Source organism: Rhincodon typus, chromosome 13, assembly GCF_021869965.1.
Source record: "Rhincodon typus isolate 14 chromosome 13, sRhiTyp1.1, whole genome shotgun sequence".
Lineage (NCBI taxonomy): Eukaryota > Metazoa > Chordata > Chondrichthyes > Orectolobiformes > Rhincodontidae > Rhincodon > Rhincodon typus.
The window spans coordinates 3,497,263-3,512,095 of NC_063344.1; the positions used below are offsets into that span (position 1 = coordinate 3,497,263).

General features: G+C 40.3%; 1 protein-coding gene across 4 annotated transcripts in view; it reads right to left on the reverse strand.

Moving 5' to 3' along the window:
- zbtb38 (zinc finger and BTB domain containing 38) overlaps positions 1-12,648 on the reverse strand; it is a 106,318-nt gene extending 93,670 nt beyond the window's left edge. The window contains exons 1-2 of one of the 4 annotated variants that reach the window (XM_048604765.1): positions 12,590-12,648; positions 10,408-10,639 (exon numbers count right to left, since the gene is read on the reverse strand). In XM_048604765.1, coding sequence (XP_048460722.1) covers positions 10,408-10,551 — 144 coding nt within the window. In that variant the 5' untranslated portion in view covers positions 10,552-10,639; positions 12,590-12,648. Of the gene's footprint in view, positions 1-494; positions 685-7,087; positions 8,334-10,407; positions 10,640-11,267; positions 11,408-12,589 lie in introns of those variants that run through there. The other 3 variants (XM_048604764.1, XR_007263563.1, XR_007263562.1) reach the window with 3 other exon arrangements.
- Between the last annotated feature and the right edge of the window lie 2,185 nt (positions 12,649-14,833).

Below are 14,833 nucleotides of genomic sequence, written 5' to 3' on the forward strand. Positions count from 1 at the left end.
ACTGTTGCCACTATGCAAAAGACACATTGACTAGAGAACAGGCTATTGTAGAGCTAGTATTATATAACAGAGGGTAATTAATAATTTTTGTTTAAAAGCTTTACAGATGAGCGACTCTAACTTTATAGAATTTTACATCATATGAGGTATTCCCATCTTAAGCCAATTTCCTTCGAACAAAATAAATTACAAAGGCTTGAGGGATAAATTGGCTGAGTTGGATTGTGAAAACACATACACAGAAACGATGGCACAAAGGCAATCATTAGTCTTTAAAGAATTGCATATTTTACAGTAACCAAATATTCCTTTGTGTACAAAAACTCAAAGGTCAGTCAACCATGTTTAATAAATCCAGTAAAGGATTGTATAAAATTAAAAGAAAAAAAAAAGCTATAAAGTTGCCAGGAGTAATAAGCCCGAGAATTGGAAGAAGGATTTGTACACAGCAAAGTAGAACCAAAAAAAATTGATAAAGAAAAGGAAAACTACAATGAATATAAATTAACGAGAAAGAAAAAAAAGATTTTAAAAGCTTCAATATGAAGGAAATGTTTGGCCATGAAGAATGTGGGTTAGACAAATTTACAGTGGGGGAGTAGAGAAATGCCAGAGGAACTAAATGATGTCTTTGTCTCTCTTCACTGAAGATGCAGCAATAAATCTCAGATCCAGGGGCAGACACTGGAGAGAAAAAAAAATCAGAGAATTGGAAGAAATGTTAGTAAGAAGGCAGTGTAAGAAATTAAACTGAACTGCAGATTGAGTAACCCCCAAAACCTGAAATTTTACATTGCATAATGTTGAAAGAAACAAGTTGTATTATTGATCATAGAACATAGAACTGTACAACATTGGAACGGGCCCTTCAGCCCAAGATGTTGTGCCAAATACAAAGCCAAATTAAGCTAATCCCTTCTGCTTGCACTTGGTCCATATCTGTCCATTCCTTGCATATTCATGTGCTTATCTAAAAGTTCCTTAAATGGCCCTATCATTTCTGCCTCCCAGGCTCCTACCACTCTGTGTGAAAAACCTCCCTTTCTCACCTTAAATGCACACTGCCTAGCATTAGACTTTTCAACTCTAGGAAAAAGATTCTGACTGTCAACCCTATCTGTGCATCTCAATTTTATAGACTTCTATCAAATCTTCCCTCAGCCTCCACTACTCCAGAGAAAATGTCCCAAGTTTTTCTAGCCTCTCCTTATAGCTCATATCCTCTAATTCAGGCATCATCCTGGTAAACCTCTTCTGCACCCTCTCTAAAGTCTCCACATCCTTCCTGTAATGTGGTAATGTGGTCTAGCCAGTCTTAGGAAGCTGCAATATGACATCCTGACTCTTGTACTCGACCAATAAAGGCAACCATGCCATATGCCTTCTTTACCACCCTATCTACTTGTGTGACCACTTTCAGGAAGTTATGGACTTGAACCCCAAGATTCCTCTGTACATCAAGGCTGTTCAGGCTCCTGCCATTAAGTGTATATTTCCCCTTAATATTTGATTTCCCAAAGTTCAGCATCTCACACTTACCCAGATTAAACTCAGTCTGCCATTTCTTTTCTCCAGCCATATCTACAACTGATCTTTATCCCGCTATATCCTTTGACGACCTCGTATTCTATCCAGAACTCCACTGATCTTTGTATTGTCCGCAAATTTATTAACCCACACATCTACATTTTCATCCAAGTCATTTTTATATATCAAAAATAGCAGAGGTCCCAGTATGGATCCCTGTGGAATACCACTAGTCACGGAACTCCAGCCAGAGAAACATCCTTCCGCCAATACCCTCTGCCTTCTACGGGCAAGCCAATTCTGAATCCATGTGGCCAAGTCACTGTGGATCCTCTGTGTCCTAATCTTCTGGGTGAGCCTACCATGAGTCCATATAGACAACATCCGCTACTCTACCCTCATCAGTTACCTTTGTCACATCCTTCAAAAAGTTCAATCAAGTTAGTAAGACATGACCTGCTACACAAAGCCAAGCTGACTGTCCCTAATTAGGCCATGCTTTTCCAAATGTATGTAAATCCTATCCCTAAGGATTCTCTCCAATAGCTTCCCAACCACTGATGTGAGACTCACCAGTCTATAATTTCCTGGATTATCCTTGTTTCCCTTCTTGAACAGAGAATTAGCATTAGCCCATCCTCCAGGGCCTCTTTGGATACAAAGATTTTGATCAAGGCCCCAGCAATCTCCTCTCTTGTCTCCTTCAATAACTTGGGCTAGTTACCATCGGGCCCTGGGGACTTATCCACCTTAATGCTCTTCAAGAGACCTAACGCCATTTCTGTCTTAATCTCAAAATAACGTAGCATATTCGTATGCTCCACACCAATCTCACCATCCTCCATATCCTTCTCCTGGATGAATACCAACGCAAAGTACTCTTCAAAAATTCTAGAGAGTCTGGAATGGTTGCTGCAGTTGGAAAGTAATAAGTGTCATTCCATCATTTAAAGGGAGTGAGAGAAAATGGGGAGCTACACACCTATTAACCTTACGTCAATACTGGGGAAAAATTGTAGAATCTACTACAAAGGAGGGGATAACTGAACACTTGGATAATAATGATCTGATTGGGCACAGTCAGCATGAATTTGGTGAAGGGAAATAGTGTTTGAACTGGTTGGAGCTTTTTGAGGATGTTACTAACAAAATTGATGATTCAGTTCATGTTGCATATTTGAATTTTCAGAAAGCTTCTAATAAAAGCTCTCCTCATGAGGTTGGTTTGTAAAGTAAAAACAAGTGGGATAGGAGGTAGTATATTGGCACGGATTAAGGATTGGCTAACAGGTAAGAAAAAGTAAATGGCTTGTTCCCAAATCAGTGGGTTTTGACTTACGGTGTACTGCATGTATCACTGGTGTGGGGACTAAGTGTAATATTTCCAGGTTCATAGACAACAAATCTAGGTGGCAAGATGCAAAGCAGTTTCTAAATCTGTCCAAGTCCTTTTGAAAGTGTGCAAGAGCATGGCTAATATGGGGAAAAAGTGTGAAGTTATCCACATTGATAGGAGGAGAAACAGATATGTCGGTAGTTCTGATATATCGTGTGTTTCGCTAGCACGAATTGGCTGTAATGCAATTGATGAATAGTGGATGTTTTTGGACAATGCAAACTTTCTGCTGTACAGGTATAGTGATTTCCCTACAATGCGATTTTCTATAGCGTGAGGTCATGCAAGAACGCAACTATCGCATTATAGGGAGAACTACTTATATATTTCATAAATGGTAAAGTGGTTAGAAAGTGTCGATGCACAAGGGACTAGCATGTCCTAGTCACTAAATCACTGAAGGCTAACATGCTGGTACAGCAAGCTGTAGGAAAGCTAATAGTATGTCAGCCCATATGACAAAACAATGAGCAGAGAGATGGCAAAGTTTTGATTCAATTTTACAGAAGCTTGGTTGGATTGCACCTGGACGACTGGGTGCAATTTTGGTGACCTTACCTTCAGAAGGATCTTATTGTTACAGTGAAAGTGCAACAAGGTTAACCAGATTTGGTTCTGAGGTGGTAAAGCCATCTAAAGAAGGGAGAGATTTGGGAAAACAAATTTTGAAGAAATGACAGGTGATTCCATTGAAACATCCAAAATATTAAAAAAGGGATAGATAGGCTGGAATGCAAGTGAGATGTTTGTTCATGTTCAGAAATCTAAAATCTTGGGGGCCTGAGAGCTTGCCAATTGGATACAAAATTGGCTTCACAGCAGGAGACAGAGAGTGACGGTGAAGGGTTGTTTTTCAGGCTAGAGGTCTGTGACCAGCAGCTTTCCACAGGTCCACTTTTGTCTGTCATTTATAGAAATAATTTGGATGAGAATAATAGGAAGCTTGGTTAGTAAGTTGGTGGATGACACCAAAATTGGTGGTATAGTGGACAGTGAAGAAGGTTATCTAAGATTACAAAGAGATCTACATCAAATGGGCCAACGGGCTAAGGCAGTGGCAGATAGAGGTGAATTTGAATAAATGCAAAGTATTGCATTTTCGTGAAACAAAGGCAGGACTTATACAGTTAATGGTAGGGCCTTGTGTAGTGTTGTTGAACAGAGAGACCTAGGGGTTCAGGTACATAATTCTTTGAAATTTTCATCACAGGTAGACAGGGTGGTTAAGACAGCGTTTAGCATGCTACCTTCATTGCTCAGACCATTGAGTGTAGGAGTTGGCACATCATGTTGAGGTTGTGTAGCACGTTGGTGAAGCCTCTTCTGGAGTACTGTGTGCAGTTCTGTTTGCCCTGCTTTAGGAAGGATCTGATTAAATTGGAGAGGGTTCAGAATAGCTTTACCAGGATGCTGTGGGGGCTGAAGTGTTTGAGTTATAAAGATAGGCTGGGACCCTTTTCCATTGGAGTGTCAGAGGTTGAGAGGTGACCTTATAGACATTTATAAAATCATGAGGGGTATAGATAATGTGAATTGCAAGGGTCTTTTCCATAGGGTGGGGGAGTTCAACACTAGGGGGTCATATTTTTAAGGTGAGAGGAAAAATAAAGATTTTAAAAAAGGACGTGAGGGGCAACTTGTTTTGTTTTACACAGAGAATGGTTAGTGTGTGGAATGAACTGCCAGAGGAAGTGGTGGATGCAGGTACAGTTAAAACATTTACTTTAAAGCATAGTTTGGGCGACCCGGTCGGTGTGGATTGGTTGGACCGAAGGGTCTGTTTCAATGTTGTGAGACTCTATGACTATGACTCTGACTCTATTTAATAAAAAAAGGTGAAAGTGACCCATGTCCAAAAGAGGAGGAGAAAGGTTTTATATGAAGGGTTAAGAATCTTTGGAATTTTTGCCTGCTGTTATACAGTATATTTAAAGTAGGGATTTGGTGGCCCAGCTCTTTTGCTTTCACTTTGCCACCAATCAGCAATCTTAGTTCTCTCATAGGAACAAGAATAGGTCATTTTGTCTGTTGAACCTCCTGTCATTCATTATGATTTTGACTGATCATCCACTTGACGACTTTTATTCCACACAATCTCCATGTTCCTTTATGACATGAGCCCCAGTTGATCATGTCTTGTGGAAGGACTTTGTGTTTTGTAAATGTAGCATCACTTAGTGATGTATGGCCATTGTCTATGTCGGTGAGCCTTTGTTGACATTGTGCATTAGGTGTTTGGCTTGTTCCCAGTGTCACGTGCCTCTCTAGAGTGACCATATGCAAATAGATTCTCTTGATCAAAAGGTAGTGTCTGTTTTCGCAAGATCTTTGAACAGAATCTTACACGGGACTGAGTGATGTGGGCCATAGTGAGATTTGAGGCAAAACTGGACAAGCCCAATGAGGCCCTTCCTTACAGGGGAGAATCCCACTCTGTCTTTTTTGCTTTTCACAAATGGCAAGATGAGTTTCTCACTGGGCAGCATCAATTTGACAACTGATGGTGATTAAAGCTTGTTAAATGCTTGTTTGACACACCAACACTTCCTATTTCACCAAACTCACCAGATAAAGAAATCTAGACATGGCAGTCAGAACAGGTACCTGGAGACTTCAGGTCCTTGCTGGATGGGAGGACCAAGCAGCATCTCAGATCATGGTCCATGGGCACTAGCCACATGCACCCTTCATACACAGACCTTGGCACCTGCCAGAACCCCGCAACCACCATAGCAGCTCTCTGACCCATTGCAGGCCACTTATTAAGCACTGACTTGCATTGTTGGATGCACCAGCAACCCCATGCCTCTTGCAAACCAGTTGAAGCATTCAAATGAGGAAAACCAGCAAGAAAGATGGGCAAGAGCCAACTCAACAGATCTTGTGAATGAAGACTATTGAACTGTCTATGCACCAACCTATGCATGCACGAGGGCGGGTTTAAGAGGAATAAGAGAAAATTAATTTGTAGGGCTGTGTGTGTTTTTGGGTTCTAATGACTTGCCTGTAGCTAGATAGAGTCTAGTTACTTCAAATAAATAGCAATTCAATACAGAACCTGGATCAGTGCTTTGTCAATCTGGGTCTAAAAAGACAGGAATTTTGTGTGCATTTTAACAAATCATAGTGTCATACTGCGTGGAAACAGACCATTCAGTCCAACTAGTCCACACCAACCATGTTCCCAAACTAAACTAGTCCCACCTGCCTGCATTTGGCCAATATCGCTCCAAACCTTTCCTATTTATGGATTTATCCAAATGTCTTTTAAACATTGTAACTGTACCTCTATCCACCACTTCCTCTGGAATTTTGTTCCATAAACTAACTACTCTGTGTAAAAAAGGTTGAGCCTCAAGTCCTTTCTAAATCTTCTTTCACCTTAAAATATATCCTTTAGTTTTGAACTCCTGCACCTTAGGGAAAAGAAGTGTTTTATTTTTTCAATTCCTCATTAGAGTCTTTTGTATCTTGCCATATTGTACTTTGTTTTGGTGATTACACTACACATTATGTATAATATTCTTTTGTTTCGTGGGGAGTCTTGGAGCATAGGTGCGTTATAATCACTGAAGAGAGGTTACTGTGTCCAAACTGACGATAGAAACTGAAGCTTAAAATGAGCTGCAGGCTGTAATCTCATGACGACTCCAGGAATAGCGGAGCTTGTTTTCCAGTGTGTCAGTCCAGTGAGGCAAAAGACTGATTGATTTGTTTTGTTTCTTTGTAATACTGTATTTCAGAATGGCTTGCCACGTTTTCCCACCTTTTTCTAAAACAAGATCCCAAGTGGCAGTTCCTGAATTTTTCCAGTGGTTTTCCCCACCTTCTGCATCCAAGATGGAGTTTTCTGCTTCTTCCCAGGCAGGCCAGTTATGGGAAACATCCCCTCTAAAACTGTGAGCACATGCCCATTCTGATGTTCCGGATGTGTTGATTAATGTTGGCATGCTGGTCGTTGCATTCACTGCCGGTTCGGTCACTGCCGTGCATATACCACAGAGACCCACACACCCGGTAGGAAAATCAGAGGGAATGCTGGTCATGGCCTCATGATCTAAAACACCAAGCACTTTCTCCCACACATACAAACATTTACTTATCTTGAAGTTCTCTTACACACAACTGAATGGTTAACACAAGCATTTAAACAAAATGGTGGCTGTGGCCTTTATAAATATGCCTGCTGAAATTGTGGCTTAGTAACAGAGTCAAAGTCCTTGTAAATATTCAGGTTTTCTTTCCAGTTCTTTTTCTGCTAGACGTTTTTCATGAAGTCTCTTTAAAATTTACTGGTTTCAATTTAAATAAATTCTGGGGCCTTCCTGATTCTGTAGCCCCGATCGAAGTGTATCTTCTGGACTTTTTAACCTTTGCACGAAGCTTCATTTTGTGGAGCCTGCATGCCCAAAGCTGAGATGCTTATTGAAGGAGATGAGAACTTTTAAAAATTGTTCTTTTGCCTTCTCTGGTCTTGTATTGGCACAATTTTTCCTGACATTATTCCCTCTTCCCTTAGAGAAATTTATTAACAGTTTCTCTGGAGTTTCAAGTTGCTTTTTATAGGGATTCCTTCACGAAGGCCTTGCCATTTTCTAAGTATATTGTTGCCTGTCTCCGAGAGACAAAAGTACGAACGTAGACGAAGATAGAGTGGAGACACGGAGCTTGATAAAATGCAATTAAAATTATTAATACGTAAATGCTTTTAACTACTGTAGGTATTTCACTCACTTTCTTTCACTACTCTGGGTTCTGCAACTAAACCCAAATGTTGTTACCCAGGAGAGTTGGCAGCTGGCCTGGCTGGAACTCTTCTTGATGTCTTCACACCTCTTGATGTTGGGTGCCTCTTGCAGAGTTATTCTTCGAAGTTCTGCTGAAAAATCAAGAATTTTTTCAGGCTCTTCTCTGTGCCAAACATATGCCTTAGTTGGAATTGTCTGTGCATGTGACCAATCCCAAGTGTTTCATCCTTATTTGGTAGGGACAGCCGTTACTGATTTCCTGCAATCTTAGCTTTGAGCAGACCTGAATAACTCAGTGTAATTCCACTCACATAACAGCCCATTGTAAAGCATTTTATCAGTCCCAGTTATCTTCAGCCTTATCTGACAGTGGCTGGCTTTACTCTTTCTCTAGCCAACAACCCAACCTCGATTCTTCCCATCTTCTGAAGAAAGTTATACCTTTTGGCTGCTGAGCCTGCCCTGTTGTAACTTCCACAGGATCTACAGATTGTCAGTAATTCCAGTTCAGTTGCTGACTGTGTATTAAAGCGTTAAATTCTCTTCAAAGCTTTTCTTTTCTGCTTGGTCTTCTTGATGCGAGGGTCAGATCTGTTGGAACTGGCGTTTTTCCCAGACGACCACTCCTGGTACCTTGTGAGAGTTTCTACTGGAATGTGATACTGCGTAAGAGTGGAGCCAATATGTATTAGGATTATCCCATTCAGAACCAACACTTTATACATTTGCGTTTACATTAACATACTCAGTGAGCTATTCCAAATCTTAATCTCTGTTTCCTGACCACAAGCCTAAATTTGCCCATGACTAACTTATATGTGTTCTCTTGTCCTGCAGACATGGTTTAACTTGAAACAATGTTCATGATTAATATTTTCTGTTCCGTTTAAGATTTTACTCGCGTTTATTCAGTTCTCTCACTTGGCTCATTTCACAGAATCATTACAGCACAGAAGGAGGCCATTCAGCCCATTGTGCCAGTACCCAGAGCCAATCTCCTGCCTTTTCCCCATTTCCTTGCACACCATTACAATCCAAATAACCATAAGTTTTACACTTTTTCATGTTTCTTCATAACTCAGTTCTTTGACACCAAAACTGTTTCTGCTCAACTCCAGGGCATGGATATTTCCATTTTACTTTGATGATCAAAATTAATGTCAGTCAAAAAAACACTACACTTCTTCAATCCATATAATCTCATTTTAATTGAGACTACGGCTAATGAATTATTTCAACTGCACTCCCCTGGCCTTGCTACATGTTCCCTTAGGTAAGGAGCCCAAATCTTTTTTTTACTGTTTGACGATATCTCATTTTGTTTGTTGATTGCTGCTCTGCAAATGACTACATGTGCCAAGTACAAAGTCCACTGCCGCTCCCAGATCTTTCAGCGTTTCCTATCAGTTCAACCCAATTGAGCATGCCTCTCATTTCTCTAAAAGTTGAAATCCTTGCTCTTATCTGAATTGAGTTGTGTATGGCATATTCTGGCGATGTATAATCTAGTATAGATCCTGCTATACAACTGGTGAAGAGTCACCAGACTTGAAACATTAACTCTGCTTTCTCCCCACAGATGCTGCCATACCTGCTGAGTATCTCCAACAATTTCTATTTTCCTTCTACACTTCCAAAGTTAATGTTCAGCCGTTCTTGACTATCCCTCCTAATTTGATATCATCCATCAATTTCCATATCATTTTTAGATTCAGGTTACTGATGTACATTGGAAAAGTGGATGCCTCAACAGTAATCCATCTTCCCATCATGACATCACTATGAACTGGATTATTTCAACTCAAGTTTTTTTAAACTTGTTCCTGTTGGTAGATTCTATTATTTTCTTAATTATTGATTAAAAACTAAATAAAAATGCCAAGTGATAGTTACCCACAATTGTCTTACAACTTTTTAAAAGCAAGGTGCCATACTGGTTTCATCCAACAGCCTTCTTCACTGAATACTGACGCTGGGTTTGGTGCTAAATAATACCAAACACAAAAACCTCAGAGATAGCAAGAACTGCCAATGCTGGAGTGAGAGGTAACAGTGTGGAGCTGGAGGAACACAGCAGGCCAGGCAGCAGAGAAGCAGGAAAGTTGATGTGTCAGGTCGGGACACTTCATCAGAAATGGGGAGGGGGAAAGAGAGCTCTGAAATAAATAATGGGAGGTGGGGCTGGGGAAAGTAGGTGGGATGGTGATAGGCGAATGCAGATAGAGAGTGGTGGGGTTTGGTCAGTGGGATGGGTGGGGCGGATAGGGGGAGAGAAGATGGACGGGTTGTGGCAGGTCAAGGAGGTGGGGATGAGAGGGAGAGCTGGACATGGGATGAGGCTGGAAGTGGGAAGATTTTAAAACTGGTGAATTCACGTTAGGACACAAAACACAAAAGCCTGCAATTTTTTATAGCGATTAAAAATCTATATTTTTTCATCCACATTGTCTTCAGTTCAGAAAGGGCATAAATACCCAGGCGTTGAAAACTTTGCGAATTACTTATGTACAAATGACAGAGCCTTACAAGTCGCACATGAAAGAGGTTAAAATCAATACTTGCATTCGTCCAAAAATTCCAATGTTGGTACCAACCGATTTTTGTTGTTTCACTTTATTCAGTGAGGCAGCTGCGCTAAGAAATTTCTTTCTCAAATCTCCAAGCTTGTATACCGTACAGAATTAACTCCATCCCAGTTATCACCTTGTCAGAAGGTGATGAAGTGAAAGCGCTTACCTGAAGGCAAATGAAATAACACCTGTCCAGTGGTTTTGGATCAGTTCCGTGCAGAGGCAGGACTTGAGGTGTCTCTTCCTGGCTGTTGTTTGGTTTGAAAATCCAGTTCACAAGGTTCACTCTTGGTCTTTGTATGTTGTACATTTAATAGAACCATTATGGCCTTAAGAATAATCATTCTTTGTGTCTGTCTGGAAAGGTTTGGCCAACTTCACAGTCCTTGAATTTGCTCCTGATAAGGAGGATACATTTGATGTCAGCAAATAAAAGTGTACTACTGTAAGTCTTTTTCTAAAACTATTAAGCCTTACTGTTAAAAAGCTTAAAGTGCTTGTAATCAAAATGTAGCAGCAACCAAAAAAATACACAGTACAAAGGATTATGTCGACAGACTCCATAAAAGGGCAAATTTGTGACTCAGCAGAAACTGATACTAGCAGCAATGAGTAGCTCAGAAATGCTGCTGATAGCAGGAGTAAGAAAGAGAAAGAGAGAGAGAGAGAGCAATGCCTGAAATACTACGCAATGTGGGAAGAGGGGGAGAGACACTTGGACCGTGACCCTTGTTTGGCAGTGGGGCAGTACTCTGGTAAAGGGGAAGCAAAGAATGACAAGGAACATTTGATGCAGAGAAAAAGATACGCTTCCTTGAAAAAGAAATTAGAATAGTTTTGTTTCGGTGTTAATCCTAGAACATTAGACAGTACTTTTTCCATTTTAAAAAGATTGTTCGATAACTTGCAGAGAGAGACAACATCTTTTGCAACTTGGAGATTAGGCCTTAACATTGTCTAATAAGTAGCCAATATTAAGTTACAGGTCTAAGGAACATAAGCAAATATTTCAGAACAGGTACTTGCTCTAGTCCTCCTTGTGAATCTCTCTTGCCCTTGTCTGGAACCCTGTCCTGTGTTAGAAACCCTAGCAACCAGAGGGGTGAACTGAGAGAGTTTAACCTCCCTCAAGCCACCACACCCTGCTGCTGAGCTTCTTAATGCATGAATTGAAGCCACACTATAAAGGCTCCAAACTTAACACTCCACCAAGTGGCTTATCACAGGAATAGCTTTCCATCATTGCAAATGTATTTTAAGGGTTCAGGAAATTTAAATCATTCATCCTTAAAATTGTCACAGAAGTAAAAATAGACTAAGCTTTAAAAAAAAACACACGTTAGACAAAGAAGCTAGGCAATAGAGAAGGATGTACCCATTTTTACCTGTAAATGTGGAAAAATGCTTAAAAGAGGTTCTTCAATGCGTTATGAGGAAATTAAAAGGTGGTGAGAATTGAACGAAGATTCGGCCATGGTTATGGCTTATGAGGAGAACGAGACAGAAGAATGTTTAAGGAGCACTTGAACAAGACATATGAACAGGCAGGGAATAAAGCGATACAGACCATGCACACATAGACAGGTTTAATTTAGAACAGCATCATGGTTGGCACAGACACAGTGGGCCAAGCAGCCTGTTCCTGTGCTGTACTGTTGTATTCCCTTTATTCTACATGTTTTGACGTTAAAGCTGAGAGGAATTCCACAATTCTTGAAATCTTGATAGAGAATGTAAAGTGAGGCGAGCGGCTAAAATATGCCAGAGACCAGAATCAAAGCAACAGAGAGACCAGACAAGCATGTCTGCTCAGACAATATCATATCATTTCAGACAATGTCAGTTTAACGTATTTCTAGCCTACTTTTAAACAACTTTATCAAACAAAGTAAAGCTGTATAATTAATGTCATACTTAACCAGAGAATGGAAAATTTAATATGTATAACCATTGAGAACATAATGCAAATTTACAGCATAAAAGTACCAAACAAAATAAAATTACATTTCAGTTCACACTAGCATAAATGATAAGATCATATGACCACTTTCCAGATTATATTTTTTTTTAAAATTTAGTGGAATACTAAAGTACAGAAGTAAAATTACTGGGCATCTCAACTCCAGTTACAGCAGTTGACGTGCAAACACATTCATACTTATTGAACATCAAACTCAATTGAACCAGCGTGGAAGTGATGTAGCTTGTGAAACAAAAATAAAGAAGTGACTGGGTTGTCCAATTTGAGGAACATTAAAAGGCACAAAGACTGAAGATGAGATTGTGTTTAGATTAGGTGGCTCATATGGAAAAAAAAGCACCATAAGAGATTGAAAGAATTGACTGACCTGTTCCGGTGTTCATGAGAATGTTGTAACTAGTGCTACATCATTATCCATGATGAGTCTGACCAATTGTTCCACTGATAGCCCTTCCACTTAGTATTTAATTCAGGTGTGGAAATCAACTCCAATGTCTGATTCATTGGCATGGGCAGTTCTTCAATCAGGTTAACAATTAACTAAATTGCTAGATTACCCATATACCATGTTCGTGATTCGCTTGCTGTGCGAATATAATTTGCTATTGAAAGTAAGAAATCCACCTATTTTTCTTTCCCAATACAAACTTCTTGGGTCTGACAGGGTGAGCGTAGGACCTGCTTTTAGCTTCTGCCTACATTAGCAAGTGAAAGGTGACAACAATCTGTGATTAATCTCCCTCAGACTTCCCCCTACCCTGCAATCAGATTTTCTTGGGAAGCAGGAGGGTTGAATACAGCGTAGATTAAATCAAAAATTCAATGATCCTTCATTGGGTTAAACCTCAGGCCCAGTACTAACAGCCAGTACATTAATAAATCTGCAGTTTGGGGAAAGTATCAAAATGCTTCTTTGTACCATGTGACTAAACATAGAGGCAATTATTATGACTGACATTCATATGATACTGTGTCTCCAGCTCAACAGTGGGCCTTGGATTACTCTACCTGCATTTTTACAACATTCACTTCACGCAGCTGTGTGCAATCTGAAGTTGGAACAAGTTATTCGTTCAGTCACTTTTTGGTTATTGATGTTTGTAAATTGAACCATTTGGTAATGCAATTTTTGACATGTGTTGTAAACATTCCCTCCTCCCTTCTGTTTTGATCTCTATTCCTGGCCAGTATTCAGTACAAGTTACAAAGCCCTTTTCTGTTTCTAATTCCAAAGATCACGGGCTGGGCTGGTCATTCTCTGGAACCGTGTGTCAGTACACAGAATTCATTGTGTGAATTTTCTGAAGGGATTAAAAACAACTGTTGAAGCTCGGCATACACCGGCTCCGGTTATCGGCTCGTAAAGAGAGGGGAAGCGTTGCTTTTGCTGTAACTTACTAATTTCTTTTATTTACATATTATGAAAAGGTACACGTATGGCTTATACTTTAGACGATACACATGTAACTCATATGTTTTCCCGAAAGAGCTAGAACCTATTTGTACACCCACAAAGGTTCCTAACACTTCCAGAATAGTCACAGAATATAAAAGCGAATACCGGTGCAGAATAGCTGTCGTGGCTGCCGGGGACTGACGTTAACCAGACGCCGCACTCGATACCGTCACCACGTCCCTGACGAGGGGCGCGCTTCTGCGAAAGTTGGTCTCTGGAGTTTTCGCTGGCTGCATACCCCTAGGGTCTTCTTTCATCCTTTTTCCTTCTCTTTCTCAAGTCGTGTTGTCTTTTTCCTGTTGGCTCAGGCTAATTCAATTATTGCACATCTTTACCTTATTGGCCCTGGACCAGAGACTTCGGTAGCATTACCTCATTAGCCCTCGTCCAAATAAGGCTTTTGCATTACCTCATCTTTCTTACTTTTTTTTTCCAGAACTTGGTTGGCACCAAGTGGTTCTGATTGGCTCAGGCCACCTCCTAGGTCTGGGTTATCCTCAGTTCACAAGCTGTTTCTTTCTTTATGTCAGCATTTTTTTACATCTAGTATCTCCTGTTAGCGATATCGACAACTGACACCCCCTGTCTCCACCTTTCCCTCTGCAGCCTGTGGTCAGCATCTCCCAGGCAGCGATGGCAGCAGCTTGTCTTCCTGCCTGTCTCTCTCTGCAGCCCCTGGTTAACATCTCCCTCCTCTTGATCCAAAGATCATTCTCAGTCCCTTTCTGTGAATTGCTTCTGGGACAGTCAGTGCCCCTCAATGAGTGTATCACATTGACATTGTTATATCGTTATAACAAAATAAAGAAATGAGCATATATATACATATATAATACATAACATTAACAGGCAATTGTATACAAAAAGAAACAAGCAAAAAAAAACAGGCAATGACAAGCAAATAATGAATTCAAACCATGTTTTCGTAGCGCTTCTTCTGTTTCCTTATAGCCTCAATGTCCAATCTTTAATAATTTAACTTTTCCACCTTCTAAGCTGCCATATATTAAATATGATGATTATTAATGCACTTAGATCACCATTACAGCAATGTGTGACAGAATTCTGACCGATGGATGTATTTGAACATTGGATCCCCAATTCTAGAACCTGTCCCACAATCCAGGGTGCCGCAGTAACTCCTTTGCTTTATCA